We start from the raw sequence: 27,257 nt of genomic DNA on the forward strand, positions 1-27,257 counted from the left end.
GCTTTCTTTTTTTTGTCCCAACAATTCTAAACTATCTGCTCAATTTTCTCCTGAGCTTGTATTGCATTATTTTAGCCCTGAATGGTGTAAGTTTTCAAGGAGTCTGGTATTGGTGCACTATCGCTGTTTACACACTAGAGGGCAATCCAAGCCCAAATTTGTCCCAAATTATCGGTATAGTCAGAATTAGACTATCTAGGATGAGTTGACTGTCCTCAGAAACTTATCAGATGTTGCATCCATTTGTGGGCTTGTGGTGAGGCACTCTCTGGCTGCTCTGGGCAGTCCTCGAGAATGGGCCAGTGGCGGGCCTCTCACGCCTACAGTGACCAGTCCTGCCAATGTGTATGACACCCTGAACTCACAGCCTGTCCAGAGCAGCAATGCACTGGGCTAGGACCAAGGCTCAGGCAACTATCAGCTCCCAATTGTTGAGGTGGACTCACAGCCCCAAACCACAGCAACCAGCCTGATGCTCACTGCATAGCATCACCACCTTCTGGTGGTGAATGTCCTCATCACCACCTGAGTTGCTGTGGAGGCCCTATCTGCAGGTATGCCTGCAGACGGCGGCCATCAAAATCCACCCAACACTAAGCTCGCTGGCTTACTATCTTGTGTTACAGAAAACTATTATGAGTTTATAAATTTAGTTCAGGGTACAAATGAAGTTAATTTTGGAGATGATAGAGGAGATTATGATTTTCAAAAATGGAGAAGGACCAACCTGAACAGGACATAAAAAGAATACTGGGAAGAGAGACTAGGAGTGGAGCCTTGTAGGCTGACATAAAGCATGTGTGTAGACACAAGTGTTAGGTAAGCAGGGGTTGACTCAGAGCCACAGAAGAGCACATTGTCTCCTGTGGCAGGAGGGAGGTGGTAAACTGGTTCAACAGGACGGCCTTTCACTCTGAACACTTCATTCCCACTTAGCAGTAAGCAATTTAGCTGGAAATAAATAATCCAGGCATAGAAACCGTGGAGGGAAAATAAAAAGATGTATGGGGCTATAATTTTATGAAAACACCCATTAAGATACAAGTTACGGCTTTGCATTCATGTTTTGAAAAATGAACTTCTAATAAGTGTTTTCCCAAGTTGATATTCCTTCTAGGAAATAAGCCCACCACAAAGCAAGTTATCTAGCTGGGGCCACAGTTCATGTTTATGTTACCACACTCGGTCCCTTTGAGTTTTAAATATGGTCAGCTTCCTAAAGATGAATTACCCATCTGGGCGCTGGTGGCTCACGCCTGTCATCCTAGCTACTCAGGAGGCTGAGATCTGAGGATTGCGGTTCAAAGCCAGCCTGGGCAGGAAAGTCTGCGAGACTCTTATTTCCAATAAACCACTAGAAAACCGGAAGTGGTGCTGTGGCTCAAGTGGTAGAGCGCTTGCCTTGAGCTGAAGAGCTGAGGGACAGCACCCAGGCCCAGAGTTCAAGCCCCACGACCGACCAAAAAAAAAAAAAAAAAAGATGAATTACCCAGATAAAGTGGCACTATTAACTGTCTAGCATGTAGAATTGATAACAAGACCACTTTGTAACATTCCTGAAGTATGCAGATCCTACAAAACCTTGAACAGCTGCTATTTATATGGGATGTTATTAATTATATACCACTGTGCAAAAATTTAATAGAATTTATTACGAATTTCAGAAAACAAAGCTTCGCAACTGCAACTAATACATAATTTGAATAACAAAATAGCCTCTTATTTTTAAATATAATTTATATAGCAGCATGCTTGCTGAAAACAATATATTTCCATTCATTTAAAAATGTATCAATAAAATATGTAATAAAGTATAATTTGTGGTGTAAGTGTAAACTAGCCAATTTATCTCCATTACCTATGTTCTGTCTTATTTTTATAATGTTTTAAATCATTGACGAATGCAGAAATATATATTTACAGGGAATTCTCAAAAAGAATGATTCAGTTCAATATAGTTATTTCATACTTCATCAGCATTTTCTTTGCGTTCTGGATCCAACATCAGGAAGTGGACTGGCCCTTGGCTGGCTATTCTGTAAAACAGTTCCAGAACATTCCTTTACTGTGATATGCAGAGACTCGTAAACAGGTGAATCTCCTACTAGATTATAGTTTTAACAAGACTGAACTAATAACTGAACCTTTTTTCGGGACAGGGTTTTGCTGTATAGCCATCCTGAGATTCTTGATCCTTCTGCCTTTGCTTCCTGAGTGTTGAGAGTATAGGTGTGCACCTTCATGCCATGTTTCTTAAACCAAACTGCTAAATGCTATAAATCTATTTTAACAAAGCTGAGTGCTACTAGGTAAGGCATCATATCAACAATCCATGATCATCTTTATTCTTTGCTGTTGGTGACATTGATGAGATTTCTATCATCTGTTGTGTAAACAGTCAAGCTGAATGATTTTATTTTCTACAGAAGCCCTGGGAAACTGTACTAGATTCTAGGAGTGTTTAACAACTTATTTAAGACTAAAGAATTAATGGGAGGGTGATTGTTAAGAACATGTTAATTTTATGTAAAGTAAACTTCCGTGAGGTGAAGCTTCCGCATCTGAGATTGCAGTTCTGAGGAGTGGAAGCTCACTTCAGCCGTGCCGTGCCGGCAGCAGCCCTGACGTGAGGCCTGCAGGCTGTCCCCACGGCAGCAGACGCCTTGCCTTCCCCTCCCCTCCCCTCCCCCCCCTACACACACTCAGCCCTTGCAGAGGGCCTGACACAGCGGAAGCAACTCAGGTACTGCCTGTTAATTGAATGAAGAGAAACTGAAAAAGAAAAGCTGTATGACTGCCAAAAGGGAGATTCTAAATTTTAGGACAAAGCCTGGGCAGCGCGAGCCTTCCCAGGTGGATGACAGTGGAGATCTGCCAGCTACTCAGCCTAGGGTAAAAGGTGAGCTGGGAGCAAAGCTGGAAGGTCCGAATGCCTCTCTGGGGTACTTGGCTTTGCTCTTTTAGGTGACAGATAACTACTGAGGAGAGTGCTATGTTCACATTGCTATTTAAAAAAGATTATTCTGGAGATGGTGGTGTGAAAGATGAGTTGGAGATCAAATCTAGAGATATTTGAAATGGTCCAGATGAAATGTGACAATTCTTCTTAAGCACATTAAAACATTATTGTTGTAAGTGTACATGTTTTGGAGATGTGGTGTTGCAATTTAACATATGTACATAATGTTTAATAATCAAATGACGATAGTGAACATTTCCATTTTCTTTTTTTTTTTTTTGGTCGGTCATGGGGCTTGAACTCTGGGCCTGGGCACTGTCCCTCAGCTCTTCAGCTCAAGGCGAGCGCCCTACCACTTGAGCCACAGCGCCACTTCCGGTTTTCTGGTGGATTATTGGAGATAAGAGTCTCACAGTCTCTCCTGCCCAGGCTGGCTTTGAACCGCGATCCTCAGATCTCAGCCTCCTGAGTAGCTAGGATTACAGGCGTGAGCCACCAGCGCCCGGCTAACATTTCCATTTTCTTAAACTTTTGTGTGGATGTGGTTGGGAATTGAACTCTCAGGGTCTCATGCACACTAGATAAGCACTCCACTGGTGAGCTGTACCTCTGCTCCTCAAACTTTTCACGTAAAACATGGTACTTTTCAAATCAAGGTAGTAAATATTTCCCTCTCCTTATGACTTTGTGAGCATCCAGTCCTCCTCTTCTAGATACCTATTACTGTGAACACGATGCTGTCTTCTTTCTGTGGTACTAGGACTGAAGCCAGAGTAAGCACATCACCATGACTCTAGATGGAGAAATTCTCTTTTTTTTGTCTTGTTTTGTTTGTGCCAGTACGGGGATTTGAACTCAGAACCTTGTGTTCTCATTTGGCTTTCTCTGCTCAAGGCTGGCAATCTACCATTGAGCCACACCTCCACTTCCAAATTCCTAAACTAGTACACTACCATTAGGAGTGGACAGAGACAAGATGCATTTGGTGCATAAAGTCAGGAAGACTTGCAGACTTTGGGTATGCAACAGTGAGAAGTCCAGTGAGGAAAATATTTGTCTGGAAATCTGGTGGAAGATGGCATTGACTGAAATAAGGATTATGAAGGAGGGCAGGTTTTGTGGGGGAATGGAATGTATAAGTCCCAGCTGTCAGCAAGCAGCTCTGAGCACTGAGGAAGACTGGCGCGCTCTTCAGTGTGGGAAACCATACTTCCCCACACCACAGCCACGCTCCAGTACCACCTGTGTGTGTCTATCTCTGCATTAGGCCGCAGAGACTGTTTTGATTTACATATGCAGCTTTACAAGATTCCCAATAGTAATGTTTAGTTCTGAACCCACCAGGAACCTGTATGTGGAGGGGCAGTGGTCATGGCCAGATGTCAACTTCCTGGGAGTTTCCAAACAGATTACCTACCTAAAAGTCTGCAACTCCAACGTCAACAAAGAGTTCTTACCATTAAAAAAAAGTTAAGCAAGGTCTTACTGTATTGACGTGTCACATCATGCTATTATCTAAACAGAAGCGAAGACCTTCCTTAAGTACTTACCAGAACTGGTAGTAATTGTAAAGTATTTCTGATAGATGGATTTCTGTAAATTATTTCTTGTACATCTGAAAAATTGTACCATGAGACAAAAAACTCAGTTAATTACATAAAGAGAAAAGATAAAACTAAAATAACTCAATGTTAAAGTCTTATGTGTCAAATATTTAAAACTGAGCAAGACTCATTTTCTACAGCCTATACTTAAAGTAGGTCCAAACATAGAATATTTTTTTATTTTTTTAATTTTTTTTGGGTCCGGTCGTGGGGCCTGAACTCTGGGCCTGGGCGCTGTCCCTCAGCTCTTCAGCTCAAGGCTAGCGCTCTACCACTTGAGCCACAGCACCACTTCCGGCTTTTTTCTTTGTGCTTATGTGGTGCTGAGGAATCGAACCCAGGGCCTCGAGCATGCAAGGCAAGCGCTCTACCACTGAACCACCTTCCCAGCCCAGAATATTTTTTTATTTTTATTTTTATTTTTTTGGGGGGGTCCAGTCATGGGGCCTGAACTCTGGGCCTGGGCACTGTCCCTCAGCTCTTCAACTCAAGGCTAGCGCTCTACCACTTGAGCCACAGCGCCACTTCTGGCTTTTTTCCTTTTTGCTTATGTGGTGGTGAGGAATCGAACCCGGGGCCGCATGCATGCAAGGCAAGTGCTCTACCACTGAGCCACATTCCCAGCCCAGAATATTTATTGTTGGTAGTGCTTTTTCTACCACTTTAGACATACTCCAGTCCAATAAAAGTAATTAGAAAGAGTCACACAAAATTTAGGTTGATAAAGGAGAATTCCTAGTACTTTGACTATTTTATGATAATCTTCATTCAAATGTTGTACTTTCCTCCCTTTTTATCTTTATCTTTTTTGGGGGGGGGAGGGGGGTCTGGTTGTGGGGCCTGAACTCTGGGTCTGGCACTGTCCCTCAGCTCTTCATCTCAAGGCTAGCACTCTACCACTTGAGCCACAGCGCCACTTCCGGCTTTTTCTGGTTATGTGGTGCTGAGGAATTGAACCCAGGGCCTCATGCATGGGAAGCAAGCGCTGTACCACTGAGCCACCTTCCCAGCCCCATCTTTATCTTTTTTTTAAAAAAAGTAAATTTCATTCTTGCAGCACCTAAGGAAAAAGAGAATTGCTCTCTTAACTTCTAAGGCATAAAATGTGAGTAATTTGATCAATACTCATTTTTTTAGCTGTGAGGCTATTTAGTCCACATAATAATAAGTAGAGAATATGACTGAAAATAATTTGAGCAGAATCTTTCATATGAAGCATTCAAATATACAGACATGTATGCTGGGTGGAGTGGCTGACATTTGTAATCCAGAAACCCAGGAGGTGAAGCCTAGTCTGTGGTCTGGGCGGAGCCAGGTCAAAACCACACACCCTGCCAGAAAAAAACTGACAGATAAATGGGAGGAGGGTATGGCTCAAGTGGTGAAGGGCCTACCTAGCAAGTGAAAGACCCTATCTACTATCTCTCTGTCTCTGTTTGTCTCTCTCTCATACATACACAGACACACACAGACGCACACACGCCCCTCAAACAAAAAAACTAGGAATGTCTAATAGAAATGAAAAATATCCCCAAGTTATTAACTTGATTTGGGTATCCTAATTTTTGTTTTTGTTTGTACCCATACTGGGGCTTGAACTCAGAGCCTGGGCAATGTCCCTGAGCTTTTTGCTCAAGACTGGGAGTCTGCTACTTGAGCTACAATTCCAACTTGTGGTTTTTTGGTGATTAATTAGAGATAAGCATGTCCGGGCCTTTCCTGTCTTGGTTGGCTGCAATCAATACTCAGATCTCAGCCACCTGACTGGTTAAGCTTACAGGCCTGAGCCCTGTGCTCTGTGGAACAGGTGACAGACACCATGGGATTTGTAAGCTCAGGTAGCCTGGGCCCGTAATGCCACGCTTCTCGCAGAGGACGCTGCTCCACACTCACAGTGCAGCCTTTCGTCGAGGTGCTCAAGGGAGTGCAGGATCTTCTCTTCTTCAGCTGACAGTGCAGAGATATTGGACTGCTGGGTTTTACTTAAAGCCAGGCTTGGTGTCTGTAGCTGCTTGCTATTCAAGACAGTAAGAATTTCATCCTCAGGCAATGAAGTTTTCACTAGCTTTTCAGCCATCAAAAACGCGAGGGTACTATCTGAAACTACAGAAACTTGCCATCAATTATTCTTTGATCTTTTTGTCTGGGGCTCAGCCCTTATAATATGCTTAGCTGTGAAGGCACACAGAAAAACACATATGCCAGAGGTGCAAAAAAAGGAGTAGTAAATTTTTTTTTTACTAATAGTAAGATACTAGTGAAAAATTAAAGTAGCAGAAAAAGTAAAATAGTAAAAAACTTGCAACTAATATTAATAATACTAAGATTATTTCTAATACTTAAATACGAAGTATTCCAGTAATTTGCAGAAATCAGAAAGAAAATAGCAAAGCTGTACTATACGGGGAAAAAGAATATGAAGAGTCAATTCACCAAAAAGAAGTCTATTGTTAATAAAAAGAATATCGAAGTCTAAATCAACAATAATAACTATTTGCCTATCAGAAGTGATTGTGCCTAAAGTTAACACCTATCACTGAAAGAATCTTGAGTGATAATACTTTTTTTTTGTCAGTTGTGGGGCTTGGAATCAATCAGGACCTGGGTGCTGTCACTTGAGCCACTTCTAGTTTTTGAGTGGTTTATTGGAGATAAGAGTCTCTCAGGGACTTTTCTGCCTGGGCTGGCTTCAAACTGCAATCCTCAGATCTTGGCCTCCTGAGTAGCTAGGATTACAGGTGTGCGCCACAGGCACCCAACTGAATGATAATACTTTTCAGGAAAATACTTTAACATATATATATATTTATATATATATCCCTATCAGTGATTATGTCCTTTAATCCAGTATTCATTTAATATTCAGTTTTATTCAACAAATATTTATTGGTTATAGCTACCAAGTACTGTAATTTTAATTCTGTAAATCTTCAGAAATAATTGACCATTTAGAAGATACTTTGATGTAGAAAATATTGAGTACAATATTATTAGTTCATGAAAATCTGGTAATAAACAGAAGATGCTGGGGGGTGAGGAGAGTTCAGGTCCCAGTGGTGCTTTTGCAATCACATAATCATAAACACTTGAGAAAATATGGGGAAAACAAAGGTTAAAAAAAGCTCTGAGAACATTTAAATAAAACCTACCTTCTTCAATATTACATACCTTCTTCCATGTTAGGAGAACCACTTTTAGTATGTTGTGGCTCACTTAAAGTTAGTTGGACATTTTGTCCAAAATTCTGTAACAAATAAAATATTCAGTCAATTTAATTTCACATTTGAAATTTGCGATACATGGACACTGAGAGCTTTTAATTGCTTTATCTGTATTTTAAACTACCATTATTCATGTAACTTGGTTCTTTTACTTGTTTATTTTTGGAAACTAATAGCTACCACTAGATTAAGGCTTTTCTAGGGTCCCAAGTATTTTAGAAGTATCCTATGTACAATGGGAAATTTCAGATAGTAGAGTTGTCTTGGACATTCCTTCCTTCCCATGTTGAGACAGGGTTTGCTATGGAGGCTGGCAGAGTGCTGGGATTACAGGTGTGCCCCTCCATGCTTTCTTACAGTTGGTTTAGAATCTTCGCTGGTAACTGGGCCGTTGCGGTCAAACAGAACACAGCCAGGGAATGCAAACAGCCGCCAATGAGAGCCCCATGGTGGCTCTCCGTGGTTGGGGTAAATAGCGGTTAGCAAGAGCCCAGTAAGTACTTGAAGAGCATTCGCTTTTCAAGTGATTTTTCACTCTTGCAAACTTTTTATTAATACCGTACTTACAATCATTTGCTCACTGTACTTCTGTCCTGCACGCCCACGAATTTTTCTTTCCTGCTCTAAAAGAGTTCTCCGTTTATTATCAACAATTCGTTTTCTTCTTGTAACAGTAGAACCTTAAACAAATGCCAGCACAGGGTCAACAATTATGCAAGCTGAGTAGATAGTATGTATCTATTACAAATGTCCAGGTGCCTTCCAATGTTACAGAAAACTGTACATTTCATATACTTGTTCTGTACAGGGCACAGTTCAAAACATTTGAAGCTGGGCACCAGTGGCTCACGCCTGTCATACTAGCTACTCAGGAGACTGAGATCTGAGGATCACGGTTCAAAGCCAGCCTGGGCAGGAAAGTCTGCGAGACTCTTATTTCCAATAAACCACTAGAAAACCGGAAGTGGTGCTGTGGCTCAAGTGGTAGAGCGCTTGCCTTGAGCTGAAGAACTGAGGGACAGTGCCCAGGCCCAGAGTTCAAGCCCCACGACTGACCAAAAAAAGAAAAAGAAAAATCGAAAAACTGTCTTGCTCCTGAAGGGTTTTATGGTTAAAGCAGTGACCTCCAGAAGCCCTGGGAGCCAGGCAGGTGAGACAGGCCACTGGTGTGCAGGAAGAGCATATTGGAATTCCAGGCTACACTTCTATTGAAGGAGGAAGCCTGCTTCCTGCGATGCGCGGGCTCACTGCGGCAGCTGCGCCGCAGAGGCCAAGGTGAGGGCCGGCTGGCCTCAGCGCTCTGGGGCTTGGTGCTGGGCTCGTGTGAGCAGGATTTCATCTACTGCAGTGCCCAAACAAGTCCTCACAAAAGGGGAAGGTGCTGAAAGCACGTCTTCAGGGCTTTTTCTAGATGTGCAACGGTCATTACTGAAGGGGAGTGGCAGGTACCTGGATGTTAGTAACAACGCAAGGGGAGGGGAGGCGGGGATGGCTGAGCACCACTAACAGCAATGGCCTTTAACTGACCTTTTTTAATAGATGAGAAGTATTAAAAATTATCTTTACATAGTTGTACAAAGGAGCTGCCATTTAAGAAAGCAGTGTATGAATACAATGCATATTTTTTTTCTCGAGAATTTTGAAAAAGCTTAAGATAATGTATCATTTTATTCCTCAAATGAGGTATAGAGCAGATCAAATCTGAGTTGTCAATATTTTGGAAAGTGGGGAGGGGTTTAGGCACATCTATTAGCTTATAGCTCTTTAATAATTTTAAAGAAAAATAAAGGAATATGCTCTAATATTCACTTACTTAGGATAATTTAAACAGTGTTTTCCACTGTGCACACTTTTATAGAGTGTGTGGCTACACACACATACTGGTCATGTCAGACTAGTATGGGACAAGAAGAGTTCCTATTCCGTGTTCTTGAAAATGTCTTGAGATGTCATAAAAAAAATGGAGGCTGGAAAGAGTTTCTTAGTTCAGCACAGGTTAGGCCAAGCTTTAACTCCTGGATCCAATTATTAGGGAGGCAAGTTACTTTTGTAAGACCAAACTGTTAATTTAATACCAGTAAGGAAAAGTTGCGCAAAGGCATTCTTACCAGTGGCCCTCTCGCTTTGGCACAGAATAGTATTCTCTTTTTTCCACGAGGGAACCAGCTGTTCTTTAGTATTTCTAAGATACATTGACTGATAACGTCCCTCATAAGCAGGACTTGTTTGGGGGCAGTGAGTGTCACCCTGCGGGGCGACCACGTGTGGGCTGTTTGGGTGACTTGCTTTCGTGAAGGTGTGGCACTGGGAAGAATAGTAGGATGGGGGAGAGGCCATCACAGTGACCAGGTCTGAGTGAGCATCTGGCTGGGGAGGGTCCCTTTCCTGGCTCCATGGATTCAGGCTGTGTTCTGCTGGAAGGACGTATTTTGAATTATAGCAGTTCTGTGTAATCGCGTTTGGGGAACCTGCAGGCATTGCGGATTGACACTGGCACATGTGTGTATTTTCACCACTTTGGATCTTTGCTGTTGGTTTGGGCGGAGGGTGAGGTATGATTAGTCTGCCCTGAGTCTGTACAAAGGAGCTGCCTCTGCTTGCGGACTGTGTCTGGACGACAGTGCCTTTCCTGTTCACATACACAAAGGTGGACTGGGCTCTTGCAGATCCGGCTCTCCCAGTGGCCTTCGCTCCGCCTGGGGGAGGATTACCTTTCTGGGTTTTAGAATCTCCACTCTGTGCAGGGGCTTTGCTTTCTTCTTTTTTAGATGCCGCCCAGGCTTGTTTAATGAAGTTATAACCTGAAGGCGTAGAGCAGTTCAAAGGCACATGGTCTGTTCCAGATCCTTCTAAATTAGCAACATCTCCAGAGACAGAATCAAGCTTGGGATTTGTTCCATCCACAGAACTTACAGCATGGGCGGGGGCGCTGGCTGCGTGGCTGCCAGCGTCACTCTGCCCTGGACCCTGTGGAGTCCTTCCGGCTCGGTCCCTCAGGAAGCCGCAGTCCTCAGCACTCTCCGCTTGATGCCCACTTTCATCAAACCACCTTAGTTTTTTACTCATCTTTGGAATCTCTGCGCCTTTTTCCTTTACCTTTGTTAGTTCAATACTATCCCTGATAGCTGCTGCTTTTTGGTTTCTAAACTTAAAGCCTTGATTTGTGATCAGTGTCTGCAGATAGTTATGCTTGTATTTAGAATCTTTCTTTAAAATGCTTTTAAGAAACCTCACACTACTTTGTTCATGGCTATCATATTTCATTTTCTTGTGCTGGTCAAGTAAGTCGTTTACATTAGACAATGATGCCTTTTGTTTTTTGTCTTTTGAATCAGGATTTTGAGGTATAGCGGTAGCTTTGAAACTGTCTGAAAAGAAAGGCAACTCCTCATTAGAATTGAAATATTTTATCTTTTCTTCTTGCATGTCTTCCAATTCATCTAGCTTATCTGAACACTGCACTGGGTCAATTTCTTTTATGTGCATATTGCTCATTGGTACAGTCCTGGCACACTGTCGATTAGACGGAGGAAAGAAAGCTGTTGCCCTTGGTACACATGAAGCCGGGCCTGAAGATATTCCATTTCCTTGAGTTGACTCAGATAATTTCTTTTGGTGTGAGGGTGTGGCTGCTTTCTGAGCGGCAGCGGGTGAGCTGGTCCAGGTTCTGCTGACTGGGAACGGAGCGCGCTCAGTGACTGAGCCCCTCTCCTTGCCGCCCGCCCCCGAGCTGGCCGTGCGTCTCCAGGTGGCCATTCCAGAGCTCTTCTTGTCCTTATCCAGCGCTGCTACGGGCGGGCTGTACACAAAGATGACGGGACTCCTGGCAGTACTCACAGCTCCATCCACAGTTCCACTCACAGCACATGGATTTTGTTCTTTATTACCGAGATGCTCCTGGGGAGGGGCATCAACAGGCTTATTGGAAATATCTGGGGAAGGTGTGACATTTTGAGTACCATGAGCATCCAAATTTGTAAGCCAATTATTTATATGTTGAACTTTTGAGAAAAACAGTTTATTATCATCAGAGCAGTTTAGATGAGTTGACTGTATATTTGCTGCTATGAGGGGAGCAGAATCCTCTTGTGCTGACAGCGCTTCATTAAATGTTAGGGACGCCTCTTCGCGCTCACCAGCCTCCAGACTGTCTATACTTGAGAGGGTCTCAGAATTGGTGATCTGATGAACTTGGTCATAAAATTTCTAGGGGAGAAAAAGAACATTGTTTTATACCTTAAAATGTTTTAAATGGCCAACTTTAACGACTTACACTGTTGTTACTGAAGTCTAAATACTGGCCTATTAACAGAAGAATATGAATACAGTGGTGAAGGCTCGTGAGGACTCTCCATCTCTCAGGGGAAAAACAGGGGAGTAGCAAAGATCTATAGAAATATATGCTGACTTTAATCTCAACTCCTAACTTTTCCAATTATTTTAGACATAATATGGCTTAGAATTAATTTTTGTGCTGCTATTCTATTTCAAATGTGGAGTTTTCTTCTTTCTTTCTAACTAGAGATTGAATGGCTGAGAGTTTATTTCAGACAAGCAAAGGCACTTTTTCTGGCCTCAATAATGCTAACAGTAAATATACCAAAGTAATGAAAATGGCAACTATCACTCAACTCTGGGCTTTTGAATGTTTTGTAATAGCAAGTAAAACTTTGAAAAATAGTTATTTAAAAACTGTATTTTTTTCCTGAGACAGTCATTGAACTTGACTGAGACTGCTAACCGCTTTAAGCCTTGAATCTGCCCTTGTGCTGGAAGGGGAGTTGCCCTGTCTGGCAGAGGTGAACCCTGTGGTCTGCAGTAGACCTGAGTGCTTGTCAGCTCACATAGGCACTTCGTCAGAATATCTATTCCTGGGCCCTGATGATTTAACATTTGGATGGGGCCCATAAAAATGGTATTTTTAGCTCAGCGTCGGTGGCTCACACCTGTAATCCTAGCTACTCAGGAGGCTGAGATCTGAGGATCGCAGTTCAAAGCCAGCCTGGGCAAGAAAGTCCGTGAGACGCTTATCTCCAATAAACCACTAGAATACCTGAAGTAGTGCTGTGGCTTAAGTAGTAGAGCGCTCGCCTTGAGCTGAAGAGCACAGGGACAGCGCCCAAGCCCAGAGTTCAAGCCCCACGACTGAACAACAACAACAACAAAAGTATTATTTTTAAAATTCTCCTAGGTAACTAACTATAACTATAGGATGGATTTAATCTTGATATTGACCAACTGACCATCTCATAAATGTGTGAAAATATTTACAGGAAGGAATCGGCTGATACTCATTTGTGGAACAAAAAAAGATCAAAATAAATGCCCTGCTAGGAGAGATTAGTAACTTCTGTTACATTTCAAATAAGAATCTCATACAACGTGATACAATTTTAAGGTTCCTTTTTATAATGAGCTCTATTACTCATACTTCCTTTACATTGTACTTTCAAATAGCTTACATGTTTGTCATAAAGTAACACTCAGTAAGCATAGTATTTTTGAAATAGGAAGTGAACAAAGAAGAATAGAAGAAAAAGAAAGGAACTTGGAAAAAACATAAGAAAAAGTAAACCCTAAAGTTTTTTTCCAGTGTCTGTGATAAATCTGTGTTGAGTACCTCACACCCTCTCTGGCCCACACTTAGCCAACAAGATACACTTCTTTTTTTTTTTTTTTTTTTTTTTGGGTCCGGTCGTGGGGCCTGAACTCTGGGTCTGGGCGCTGTCCCTCAGCTCTTCAGCTCAAGGCTAGTGCTCTACCACTGGAGCCGCAGCGCCACTTCCAGCTTTTTTCTTTTTTCTTTTGTGGTGCTGAGGAATCGAACCCAGGGCCTCAGGCATGCAAGGCAAGCGCTCTACCACTGAGCCACCTTCCCAGCCCCCCAACAAGATACACTTCTGTGGCAGAGAACACTGGACCGAAGTCTTAGCGGCACATTTACAGTTTCATACTTGCAAGCTGCTCAAGCGCTGGTCTTCTAGGCGCTTCTGCGTCTCCTCCAACTGCAGCTGAAACGTGCTCCTGTTGGCAGCCATGTTTGCCGTGCTGTGGTCCTTCACTTCTTTATCACACTTGGTTTTGGCTCTGAGATGTTTCTTATACTTGTCATTTGACAAGGCTGAAGACAAGGCAGAATCTAGAGCTCTGTGAACAGACATACAGATACTTAGCACATTTAAATAAAATTAGTTTCTATAAGTAGACAAATGACATATTTGTGTTATAGGAGTGCATGTGTCAGATAATCTCATATAAGGATATTGGAGAAATACATAGATATATTAGGATGGTGAACTGAAAGCATTCAATAATACAAAAAACAAAAACAAAAATGGTTGTGAGACCACTGTGCCAATACTGGAGACTGTCAGGGAGGAGTGCCCAATTACTCACGACCGTCTCCCACCCCTTCTTTTACCATCTGGTGGAGTAGAAGTATCTCCTGCAAATGGTGTCAGGTCCCGTGCTTTAAGAGTATCCCCGTATGGACAAAAACAGTCCTCATTACCCTTTGTTCTGAGTTAAAACCAGGCTAATCCATTCTCCTACAACTGAAGAAAGCTGAAGACTCAAGCAGATAGAAATAATGAACCGTGCTTAAGGAGGTTTGGGAACTTGGCTCTTAATAAACAGTGTTTGTTTGTTTTTGGTCTGAGACTGGAACTCAAACTTGGTACCTGACGCATTTACTCACTGGCTAGTGCTCTACCAACATTTGTTTTTACAATTGTTTCAGAAACGTAAATGCAATTGGATGCTATAGAAGAGGTATCTTCAATACAGCATTTACTTATGTGCCAAGGTATCACATCAAAATTACCTTATCTTCTATCACCTGGAAACCAATAGCATACTGCATTTCAGGACACAGTGCAAAGCAAAGGGTTTAGTGAGACTTTGTTGGGGAGGATGGGACAGAAATGTGGACAATAGGAAGCTGACTGCCTGTGCACTATGGCTATTGGTTCGGATCCTAGGGCGTTTGTTACCAGTTCAATTCACTCCTTACCAACCCGATGAGGATGAAAACGTTTTGGCGAGGGACATATGGCTGCAAGTAACATATATCTATCTCCAAAACCCATATGTATCTTTATTTGGACCTACCAAAATAGTCGAGGTCAGTAATAATTCCAATCCTATCTCTTTGTTCTAATGAGGAGATCAGAAGAGCAAGTTCCTGAACATTGAGGGTCTATTTCTGTCTCTTCCTTTTATATATGCTTCCCTGCTTCTACCGAATTCTTCCCTTTCCGTCATCCTTTCCAAATAAAATAAAGCTAAGTCTACAAAATGTCTAATAAACTCCAATTATTTACCTTTAAAGTTGTCGTCTCTCAACTTTTTCTTCTCTATTCCTTTCTTCTCTACTCGACTTTCTTCTCTTCTCTTCTCTACCTTCTTTCCCCCGTGAGGAGGACTGAATGGATGGATAGGAATGAAAGGAGAGGGAGAGGTGGAGAGAGAAGGAGAGAGAAGCATGGGAGGGAAAGAGGAAATCACAAAGGAAGAAGAAACGGGAGACACTGGAGAGGGAAAAGCAAAGTAAGTTGGGGACAAACATGGAGAGGAAGATGACTGCAAAGGAGAGGGCACAAGAGGGGCAGATGAGGGAGAAGAGGAAGGCAAGGGAGGGGAAGGAGAGGAGGGGGCGGAGAGCACTAGGGAGGGTGGAGAGGATGACGCTGACACGGGACGTGGTGAAGGCACAGCAGATGGAGAGCCACGGGGCGGTGGATGGGAGAGAACTGGGGCAGGCGGCTGGTCTGCAAAGACCTGGGGTTGGTGTGACCATGTGGCTTGTAGAACAGATTGCTGAACCGACTGGAAAAGACGTTCAGGCAATGGATGGACACGAAACAGGGTGGAGAGTGGCTGAGGAGGCTGAGCGGACACACAGGAAGGCTTCAAACTAGGGAGCGCTTCCAGAGGGGCGGGGGAAGCACCCAGTCGAGCGGGAAGGGACCGGCGAGCAGGGGCAGGCACTAGGGAGGCTGGGGTAGAACGCGGTGCTGGAAGGAGACGTTTGGGTCTTAAAGTTTTATGAAATAACTTGTTCTGTGAGTCAGGATCAGGAATAACTGGAGAACTTAAGGATGGGTGTGGTCGAAAGTTAGGTGGGTCAGAGGGAACAGGGGCTGGGGGACGAGGGAAACTGTTAGAAAAGCTGGGCGTAGCTGGGGCTGGCGGATGCGGGAGATGTTTGAGTGGGTAGGACAGGAACGGGGCTGGCAGACAGGCCTTTGAGAGAGTGGAGGGGACAGATGGCAGGGGACGGGTCTGGCGGGTGGGAGACACAGCTGGGTAGCTAGGAAGAATTTGGGAGTGGTGGGATGACACGGGGGCCCGGGAAGGGGGCAGCTGATCAAACAAGCCGGGATTGGGTGTGGAGATAGCTGGACAGGCAGGGATGGACCTGCACAAGTGGAAAGCATGGGACAGGCAGGGAGAAAGAGCCTTGTTATGATGTAGAACCATGTGCTGGGCTGCCTCTGTGGGTGTGGCTGTCATTTTTGTCCTTAGGCTGGAGGCATGATCTTCCGTGGTCAGCCAGAGCCTTTCCCAGGGGTTGAGAAGTACACAGGACAGCCAGGCTCTGCTCAGTCCTTGAGCTCAGAGGCTGAGAAGTACACAGCCCAGCCAGGCTCCCTCTGCTCAGTCCTTGAGCTCAGAGGCTGAGATGTACACAGCCCAGCCAGGCTCCCTCTGCTCAGTCCTTGAGCTCAGAGCATTTCCAGAAGTCTGTTAGTCATACGTTCACACAAACATGGGCTGGACAATTTTGTTTAAAACACTGGTACAAAAGGCAAATAAAGGTCACCTCTGGATAGCCTTTTCAGGGTAGCATGTGGTTCTAGAAGCATCCCTCTCACCAAAATACATGGATATTGGAGATAGATATCTAATAATCTCATTTTATTAAAGAGGGAGCACTGAATATGAGTGAGAATATACCTTCTTTTACTCTCAGGAACTAGGAAGACTTATTATATGTTTGGAATTCTAGTCCCTTATTGATATTCCTACATCTCACTATTTCCTGAAGCAGTTTTTATGTTCATAAAACACTTTGATTTTTGTAGTTTAGTTATGTTTGTAATAAAAATATTTCCATCAACCTAACACCTAATCCTTAATATTCTACTATCTCACATTTGTATAGTGTTTATAGTACTTCCACATATATTGCTAATACTGTTAAGTATCTGTGGAGAGCATTCTAATTTTTCAAGTCATAAACCACCGTGTTTTCTCTGTAGCGTCATCATGCGCTGTTGATTTTCAAGCATGTGGCGTCCCTGTGATATTTATACACACAGACAGAGGTCATAGTCATAACTGTTTCAGATTCACAACTTGTCGTCCCCTTTCACGTTTTCCTTCCCTGACCCTATTTACCTTTCCTCCACAGTCATTAGTTTTTTAACTCATACCCCCTACTCTGCTCAAGCCCAGGGGAAAGCTCTGGCTCTTTCTCTTCACTTTTGAGTTGCTTCTAGTTCTTTCTATTCTGGCAATGCTTACACAAAATAAATGCATGCTGCATTCCTGCTTCCAAGTTTTCAGTCACCATTTCTAGGACATAGGTGTGATTCAAGGCCTCCCTCCTAACCCACCTGCCCCTACTTTCTTCTCACTGTCCACGCCAGCTGGATGAAACCGTCTGAAGTTACCTTGGCAAGCGCATCCTCTCCCGCCTCTTTTAACACAGTTCTTATTTTTCTGTCTCAAGTTTTTTTAATCAGTCTCTAAAAAAAATGTGCTTTTCATCTGTTAAACTTCTGACCATGTTTATGCCCTTCTGGAACTACTCACAGCCCTGGTCTTTCTTCATTATTGACAACTTCCAAAGTGCTTTGCACTGAACTAAACACTACTTTGTGCCTGTTTCCTTCCAGGATCATGACTGATACAAGTTGTTATGCTACTACTTCAGGATTTTTTTTTTTTTTGGTCGGTCGTGGGGCCTGAACTCTGGGCCTGGGTGCTGTCCCTCAGCTCTTCAGCTCAAGGCTAGCACTCGACCACTTGGGCCACAGCACCACTTCTGGTTTTCTGGTGGTTTATTGGAGATAAGAGTTTCACAGACTTTCCTGCCCAGGCTGGCTTTGAACCGTGCTCCTCAGGTCTCAGCCTCCTGAGTAGCTAGGATGACAGGCGTGAGCCACCGGCGCCTGGCAAAATTTGAATTTTTTTTTTTGGTCAGTCATGGGGCTTGAACTCTGGGCCTGGGCGCTGTCCTTCAGCATTTTCAGCTTAAGGCAGGCGCTCTACCACTTGAGCTACAGTGCCACTTCCTTCAGGATTCTTTAGAAGCCATTTGCTCTCTGTCAACTACTTTTTCCTTGTTTCTGCTAAGGCATCCCTTTCCACAGCCTCGCAGTGACCCTGGCTGTCCCGGCTGTCCTGGGTGCAGCCTCTGCCTGCGCTCTGCACAGGCGGCTGCCTGCACAGCGCACCTGCTCCACAGCCCGCAACAGCCGCTGCCTCCACTTCACATTAGCGCAGGTCTTTCTCATGAACTCTAAATCACATATTTTCTATATTTGTTGACGACAGAGCCTCTTCTTTCACTCCATTATCCACAATTGTTCATGATAAACCTCCATGGTGAGTTTTAAGTATTTTGATTGTACTCAATTACTTAAAATCCTCTTACCCTAACTTTTGTATTTCTTAACATGCAGGTGCACTTTCTTTTCCCATCTCATGGCTAGCCAGACTTTCAGAATTTTGTGTTCTGATTCACCCACATTCTCACTGCTTGCAGTACACTGCTTTGCCCAGGCTCCACCCACATCCTCCAGGGTTAACTCCTATTTTCTTCCAAGTTTTGCTAAAGTTGGGTGCCAGTGGCTGACTTTTGTAACCCGAGCTTCTCAGGAGGCTGAGATCTGAGGATCATGGTTTGAAGCCAGCCTGGACAGGAAAGTACATGAGACTCTTATCTCCAATCAACCGGCAAAAAGTTGTAAGTGAGCTGTGGCTCAAGTGGTAGAGCACTAGACTTGAGGGAAAAAAAAGGCTCAGGGACTGCGTATAGGCCCTAAGTTCAAGCCCCAGGACTGGCACACACACACACAAAAGACTTCTCCATTTCATGAGGTCTTTTCTAAACTTGAGTGAAATGTGAGGGGATGCAGTTTTTGTTTGCTTTTAGCCCTAATCAAGGGAATTATTGACCAGTTGAATTCTAAAAATGGCATGTTATATACAGGAAATAGAATAACATAATTCATTAGAATACTTTCATGTACATAAATATTAAGTACTATCATCACTAATTTGGCATTTTTCTACCTTTTCTTCCTCTTTTTCTGTTCTGTGCTGGGTCAGACCCGGGCCTCGTGGACAAGGCCAGCACACTGCCGCTCCTGCCTATGGTTCTCCCAGACAGCAGGGGATATCTATCTGGGCGGTCTATTCTGTGTTTTTAAATGACTCACTCATCAAAATCTGGAGTGAAACCAGAAGACCTTTTTGAGATGTAGGAAAGGATTTTCCTTACTGAAAATACTTTTAGTAAGGAAAAGGTTCTTTTTAACTTTGTGGCATATCTACCACTAAGTTAGTCTTTTTTAAAACTAAATCTATTACATTTTAAAGCAATTTCATTTTCCAAGCAAACATTAATAAAAAATTATTAAAACAACTTTGATAATTGTTTCCACAGTGTTTAATATGGGCATTATTTTTTAATGTCAAAGACTTTTAAGATAATGAATTAGCATTCTAATTTCACTCTTGTAGAAACTCTATTCTTCCCAAATAAATAAACAAAACAATCTAAAGCAGAGAACAGTAGTAGTCTTGGACTGGAACAGAGCACAGTGACAGAGCATTTGCCTGTAGCAAGTGCAGGGGCCCGAGTTCAACAGACCTACACATTCAGCATCAAGAAAGCCATACATTATAATATACAACTACTAATAAAAAATATACTAATTAAAACAGTAATACTTACCTCCAGTTTACTGCTGGTCTGTGAGAAAAGGGAATGTTTACTTCTGGATTTAAGTTGGATTCCTGAATTTGTTTGAGGGCCTCTTCTAATGGAGGAACTGGTTTTTGAAAAACTACAAGGAGAGTAAAGGTCAAATAGTAAAGAATCACTCTATATTCAATGGTCTTTTTATAATCCAATTGGTCAGTAAGAAAATAGTATTTTTAAATGCTTGTATAAAGAGGACAGATTTCTACAGACATGGTTGCCATGTTTGTGGTCCCAGCTACTTGGCAAGGGGCAGAGATCAGAAGGAATGTCATGGGTCAGGGAAATGTTAGCAAGACCCCCATCTGGCTTCCTCCCGACCTTGCGCCTGTTGCTCAATGCTCTGCCTTGGCCTGGGCCCAGGACTGTTAGAACAAGGACTATCGCCCGCAGCCTCTGAGACTTGGAGCTAAAATAAACCCTCTGCTCTTCCGTTTCATGCTATGTACTCCGTCAAACGATGCAGAGTCTGATTGGCATTCACATATACTCTGGTCAACTTAGCTACTCTCTCTCGTTATTTCCATTGTCAACTGTACATCTATCCACTGGCTACTCGTACGCATAAATTGTGTGTGTGTGCCTGCCAGTCCTGGGGCTTGAGCTCTGGTCCTGGGCACTGTCCCTGAGCTCCTTTTTGCTCAAGACTAGCACTCTATACCACTTGAGCCACAGCACCACTTCTAGCTTTTTCTGTGATTAGTTGGAGATAAGAGTGTCATAGACTTTCTGCTTGGGCTGGCTTTGAACAGCAATTCTCAGATCTAGGCCTCCTGAGTAGCTAGGATTATAGGCGTGAGCCACCAGTGTTGGGCAAGCATATATTCTTTTTGGTTGGTGCTGGTGGTGGTGGTTGTGGGGCTTCAAATCAGAGCCTAGACACTGTCCCTAAGCTTTTTTTTCTCAAGGCTAGTGCTCTACCACTTTGAGCCACAGCTCTACTTCCAGTTTTCTGGTGATTAATTGGAGATAAGAGATAAGACTTTCCTGCCCAGACTGGCCTCAAACTGCCATCCTCAGATCTCAGTCTCTTTTTTTTTCTTTTGTCAGTCGTGGGGCTTCAACTCTGGGCTTGGGCGCTGTCCCTGCTCTCTTCAGCTCAAGGCAAGTGCTCCACCGCTTGAGCCACAGTGCCACTTCCAGTTTTCTGATAGTTTATTGGAGATAAGAGTCTCACGGACTTTCCTGCCCAGGCTGGCTTTGAACTATGATCCTCAGTTCTCAGCCTCCTGTGTAGCTAGGATTATAGGCATAAGCCCCCAGTGCCTTGCTAGATCTCAGCCTCTTGAATAGCTAGGATTACAGGTGTGAACCACCAGCACCCAGCTAGTATATACTCTTACTCCATGACTTTCTCTTGTAGTTCAGACCCATATTTTTAGTTGCCGATTTGATTTTTCCATATAGATGGGAAACAAGGACCTTTCACAGACCTATAACCTCTTCCTTTTCATTCTTGTTCTAGAAGGTAGGTACCTGCTCTCCTCCTCTGTGAGAGGGGGACATGAGCACGCTGGAATTTTTCAGTAACTTCTTCAAACTTCTGTTTCCGCTGTTGAAGTATATGTTCTCTAATTTGGTATTCTCTTTCTTCTTGTTCTTTTCGTTTATCTTCAAAAGCTCTATTCCAAAAATAAATAAAAGGAATAGTAAGTTAAAATACTTAACCCAGAAACATAGTCTTAAAACACTGTCCTATTAATAAGTGTTTTGTAGTATGGAATGTTGCATAAGTTACGTATGTCAATCACGTTCACTAGACATGCTGCACAGCCTTGCACAGAGGGAGAGGAGCAGGTTAGAGGTTTCAGAGTGGGTGGCGGGCAGGGATGGGCTGCACCAAGAGTACCTGCAGGTTCCACCAAGGCATCTCGTCTTGGAAGTTGTATATATATATAGTTTTTGTTTTTTGACAGGGCCTGGGCGCTGTCCCTCAGCCCTTCAGCTCAAGGCTAACACTCTACCACCAGAGCCACAGCGCCACTTCCGACTTTTTCTGCTTATGTGGTGTTGAGGTATCGAACCCAGGGCCTCATGCATGCAAGGCAAGCACTCTACCACTGAGCCACCTTCCCAGCCCCGTGATATATGTATTTGGGAAAATGCTACCATTGGGGGAAAGAGTGCAAGATTATACTAAGAAGAAAATAAACATGATTTCAAGTAGCTGGGGGAAACAGCCAGCATTTAATTTTGGAATGTTTCCTACTGACCGCCACTGGGAACAAGAACTGCAGGTGTCAGTGTGGATGACAAATGGAGAAAAAAATACTTTAAGAAATGTTGTGATCACACTTTAGTACATAAAACATACTTAGATGAAAATCTGTCACCATCTTTATCAAACACTTGGGTCATGTGCTTTTGGATTCAGAAGTTAAAAGGTATAGATAAACAATAACAGTGAAAGGTATGATACACAGTAAATAAGAGTAATTAATTTCAACCACTTGAATAAAGAAAGTGTTAATGTAAAGAGAAATACGATGTCAGAAAAAAATTACAGGTAGACAACTGTATCTTCCCAAGTGGGGTTTGCAGCATATATCCAGTGATGCAGTTAATAAACTCCAGGGATTTCCTGTTACTTGTGTGTTATAAGAATGCAGGAGGGCTGGGAAGGTGGCTTGTGGTAGAGTGCTTGCCTTGCATGCATGAGGCCCTGGATTCGATTCCTCAGCACCACATAAGCAAAAAAGAAAAAAGCCAGAAGTGGAGCTATGGCTCAAGTGGTAGAGCGCTAGCCTTGAGCTGAAGAGCTGAGGGACAGCGCCCAGGCCCAGAGTTCAGGCCCCATGACCGGACCCAAAAAAAAAAAAAAAGAATGTAGGAAAGGCAGGAAAAAATACAGAACTGCTGTCTTTATTTGTTTAAAACTAAACATGTTAAGCAGCAATTGAATAGTTTTCATTATTTTACTTTGCAGTTTATAAAGCTTTTTAGTTTTGGTAGGAAGTTATTAATCTATCAATCACATTTCTGCCATTCCAGTTTCTTCCATTTTTGTAAGTAAATGAAGGAGGATGGTACAGTAGGAAAATGATATAAAGCAAATATTAGAAATTAAGTAATCATAATTTTTAATCATCACAGTGTGAAATTGAAAATAAAGATAATATTTAATCATGATTTAGAGCTGTGTCCATGGCTTAACAAGGAAAGACTATCACAGTTACAAGTCAGCAAACTAGACAAAACCTGCTATCTTGCTGCCTTTGCAGAAAATCAGTAGCACAACTGAAAAAGTCATTTGAATCTTGATTGGTGTTTTACAAAGCACTGTCATGACTGGATTCACAGCGCGTTACGAAAGGAAAACCCGATGCCTCCTCGGCTTGCGCTTTCTATACTTCTGGAGAAAGCACAGTGACTCACTTTTTTCTCCGGTTAGACTCCATAAAATATTTACGAGCTTGGTTTCGACATATTTTTTGTTGCTGTAGTAATATTTGACGCTCTTCTTCTAAGTTTTTCTCTAGATGGATTTTCATGTCTCTGATGCCAGCAGTAAGTTAAGAACAACAGTTTAAGTCTTCAGTGGGTATGGTGATGAGCAGACAAATATAATTACCACCTGTGCTAATGTTTGTTTGGAACAATTATTAGTGTTAGTATATGATCAGAAAGTGTTTTATATAAAAATTCTTCACCTGGTATTGAAATATAAGGTATACACCACTTTCTCTGGTGTGGGAGGGGATTACTTTTAGAAATCATGAGCTCAGTAAGGAGACTGCTGATCTTTATTACACAGATATTTGAAAATTTCTAACGTTACTTTCTTAAGCAGGTATATAAACAAATGAAAGGCTACATTTCCCTAGTATAAAGTAGACAAGCCGGGCACCGGTGGCTCACCCCTGTCATCCTAGCTACTCAGGAGCTGAGATCTGAGGATCTCGGTTCAAAGCCAGCCAGGGCAGGAAAGTCCTCGAGACTCTTATCTCCAATAAACTACTAGAAAACTGGAAGTGACGTTATGGCTCAAGCAGTAGAGCGCTCACTTTGAGTTGAAGAGCTGAGGGCAGCACCCAGGCCCAGAGTTCAAGCCCCACGACCGACAAAAAAATAAAATAAAATAAAATAATAAACTAGATGAATTAAATGTTTCAACTGATCCTTTAAAGCATCAAATTAATATCCAAATATTTAAAGATCAAATAACTTATTTGCAATGTTTGGAAATATGATTTATCTATTTACTTATAGGCTAAGAAAAAAACACACCTGGACAATCATACATAGTCACATGTTAATGCAAAAGTTCTGAGAGAAGAAATGGCATACTTTGATTATCAGTTGAAAGTTATCATATATAACTATAAACTTTCCTCAAATTACTAATATTGTTTTTGTTTTTTGCTTGGTTATAGAGGCCTGAGCGCTGTCCCTCAGCTCTTCAGCTCAAGGCTAGTGTTCTACACTTGAGCCACAGTGCCACTTCCAACCTTTTCTGTTTATGTGGTGCTGAGGAATTGAACTCATGGCCTCATGCATGCAAGGCAAGCACTCTACCACCGAGCCACCTTCCCAGCCCCTTACTAATATTGTTGACTTCCCTAATTTATTTGTTTTGATTACCATGACTTATCAGTGTTTTTCTCTTGTTATTTTGAATGAAAACAGCCATTGCCATGTAATTACTCAATGACTCATCACTAAGTAGAAACATGTGCAACTATACTGAAGGTAGCCCTTGTATGGAGTCTTTTGATTTTGCTTAGGCTTGCCTTGGTCTGTGATCCTCCCTTCTGGACAAGTACCTGGCATTACAGGCATGCACTACCCCTGGAGGTCCTGGGATTTGAACATAGGGCCTCATGGTTGCTAGTCAGGCACAATACAGCTTGGGCCCTTTTTGCTGTGGATATATTTGAGATGGGAATCTTGATTTTTTTTTTTATGTTTTTAACTAGGCTTAGACTGTGATCTTCCTATTATACTCCCCAAAGTAGCTGGGGTGACAGGTACATACCAACACACCCAGTTTTTCTGTTGAGTCTTCTGAACTTTTTGCTCAGGGTGGCTCTGAACCACAGTCCTCCCAATTTTAGCTTCCTCTAGCTAGAATTACAGGTGTTAGCCGTGATTCCTGGCTCTTAAACAGATTAAAATGAAAGCACTTTTCTCCCTCTCTCTACATATATATAGTTTTAATATACATGTAATACACACATATATTATATAAAATTATATATAATCTTTATGTATACTAGCAAAAATATAAGCCAACACACATCTGATTTTATTTTTTGGTCTTTTGGTTGTCTACTGATCAGTAACAATTTGTTTACTTTAGCTACATATTACGTATATTTTTAGTAATATAGGAAGTTATCACAATTCTAGAATAAAGTACTTTTATTTTCTTGAGCCAGTCCTAGGGCTTGAATTTAGCCTGGGTGCTGTCCCTGAGCTCTTATGCTGGAAGCCAGTGTTCTACCACTTCGAGTCACAGCTCCATTTCTGATTTTTTGGCAGTTAATTGGAGATTAGAGTCTCTCCAAGGGACTTTCCTGCTGTGCTGGGTTTGAATTGCTATCCTCAGTTCTCAGCCTCCTGAGTAGCTAGGATAACAGGCATGAGCCACCAGTGACTGGCTAGAATAAAGTCTTTTGGGTAATATTCACCTGATACAGTAGTAAATTGCTGATGTATTCATAATTTGTGTGTTTGTCAATGTTCACATGACATTTATTTTAAAAAATGAAAACGATGAAAACACATATGCTTTTTCAATGAGCTATTTCCCCTGTATTCTGATTCAAGAGACCAATTAGTGTCACAGTAGTTTAGTGCTCAAGAAGCTACAACATCAAGGGGATGAATCACATTCATAGACTACCTCTGAAAAGGCAATTTAGGGGAGCAGCAAGAGCAAATGACAAACCCCTTGGGGTGAATAATGGAGATGAGAGGAGCCATGAACTCCTGCTGCAAGGTCTGGTTCATGAACTTGGCCCAAGGAGGAGAGGCAGGGAAGCCTGAGTGTGTGTCACCTCTGAGTGTGTGTCACCTCTGTGGAGCTCTGCGCCCACACCAGTCTTCCTCTTAAACGCTTTGTGACTTGCCTTAGAAATGAAAGCAGCACCCCCAAGTTGGAGACAGTGCGGTTAAGCAAAAGGGGGAAGGGATATTCATGATCAGTTTGGAAAGGGAAACTGTTTCCTTCAAACAGTTTCCACGGACCATCCCTGCCAACTCGGAGAAAACACGGCACCCTAATTACCCAAGGTTCTGGGAAGGAATAGCAGGCTCTACTTCACTTTTCTACAGTGTCACCAGCACTCAATGTGGTCTCACCCAGTTCTTTGGGAAAACTCAGAACTAAGCGCCAAGTGTGAACGTCCGGGTACCTCTCCCTCTCCACGGCCTCTTAGGACAATTCCGATCACCGGCCGCGCGCGGCCTCCTGCAGGGCCATGGTTAGCTGGGTGGCCAGTGGGTAATGTGCCTGGAGGCCAGGCAGCTCCCCAAAGGACACGTCCCACCCGCAAGTCGGAAGGAGGGTGTAGCAGGGGCGGGCGCACAGCTGGGGGGGGGGGGGTGCTACGGGACAATGGCCCTCCCACACCCGGGGAGGGGGGTGGGCCAGGCCGCTCCCAGCCGACCCTGCCCCATCCCCGCCTTGACCCGCGCCCCCCTTTACCCGCACCCCGCCCCGGCCCCGACCCAACTCAGACCTGGCCCCTGACCCCGATGTAGATCTAGACCCGGCAACGGCCCCCGACCCCGATCTAGATCCGACCATGGCCCCCACTCCAATCTAGACCCAGCCACGGCCCCAGATATAGATCTAGACCCAGCCACGGCCCCGATCTAGATCTACACCTGGCCCTGACCCTAATCTAGATCTAGACCAGGCCATGGCCCCACTCCAATCTAGACCCACCCAGCCACGGCCCCAAATATAGACCTAGACCCAGCCACGGCCCCCGACCCTGATCTAGATCTAGATCCGACCATGGCCCCCACTCCTATCTAGACCCAGCCACGGCCCCAAATATAGATCTAGACCCAGCCACAGCCCCCGAACCCGATCTAGACTCAGCCACGGCCACCTCCCTGGTCTAGACCCGACCCCTGACCCCGATCTAGACTCAGCCACAGCCCTGATCTAGACCCAGCCCCCATCCCAATCTAGACCCGGCCATGGCCTCCGATCTAGACCCAGCCCCCATCCCAATCTAGACCCGGCCATGGCCCCCGAGCCAGCCCCCATGCCAATCTAGACCCGGCCATGGCCCCTGATCTAGATCCCGATCTAGACCCAGCCCCTATCCCAATCTAGACCCGGCCGTGGCCCCCGATCTAGACCCAGCCCCCATCCCAATCTAGACCCGGCCATGGCCCCCGATCTAGACCCCGACCCCGACCAAGACCCGGCCCCCGCCCCGGCCTCCGCCCGCAAGGATACAGGTAGGTGCCGGGCCGCGGCCGGCCGCAGCTCTCGCGGCCGTCTGGGCCCAGGCCCAGAG

The 27,257-nt window shown here is 43.7% G+C and overlaps 1 protein-coding gene across 2 annotated transcripts; it reads right to left on the reverse strand.

Annotated features, from left to right (window-relative positions):
- Window positions 1-1,640: 1,640 nt before the first annotated feature.
- Window positions 1,641-27,257, reverse strand: Cep126 (centrosomal protein 126). Of its 2 annotated transcripts, XM_042682984.1 has the most exons (11): window positions 27,197-27,257; window positions 23,155-23,274; window positions 21,256-21,401; window positions 19,753-19,864; window positions 13,739-13,931; window positions 9,893-11,990; window positions 8,352-8,464; window positions 7,732-7,807; window positions 6,457-6,666; window positions 4,510-4,574; window positions 1,641-2,036 (listed from the first exon to the last, which is right to left on the reverse strand). In XM_042682984.1, exons 2-11 carry the CDS (start codon window positions 23,268-23,270, stop codon window positions 1,974-1,976), a joined length of 3,192 nt encoding a protein of 1,063 aa, XP_042538918.1. In that variant the 5' UTR covers window positions 23,271-23,274; window positions 27,197-27,257; the 3' UTR covers window positions 1,641-1,973. The 2 variants fall into 2 exon arrangements, with proteins under 2 accessions (XP_042538918.1, XP_042538919.1); XM_042682985.1 differs by lacking the exons at window positions 1,641-2,036; window positions 4,510-4,574 and having other exon boundaries at window positions 6,463-6,578.

Source organism: Dipodomys spectabilis, unplaced genomic scaffold, assembly GCF_019054845.1.
Source record: "Dipodomys spectabilis isolate Male_0828 unplaced genomic scaffold, ASM1905484v1 ptg000076l, whole genome shotgun sequence".
Lineage (NCBI taxonomy): Eukaryota > Metazoa > Chordata > Mammalia > Rodentia > Heteromyidae > Dipodomys > Dipodomys spectabilis.

Coding starts and splice junctions, on each gene's coding strand:
- Cep126 (XM_042682984.1), bottom strand. CDS start 23,270: ATGAAAATCCATCTAGAGAAAAACTTAGAAGAAGAGCGTCAAATATTA. Junction 8,465..9,892: donor CCAAAGCGAGAGGGCCACTG/GTAAGAATGCCT, acceptor CATTTGTTTAAG/GTTCTACTGTTACAAGAAGA. Junction 6,667..7,731: donor TTCTCCTAACATGGAAGAAG/GTATGTAATATT, acceptor AAGTTTCTGTAG/TTTCAGATAGTACCCTCGCG.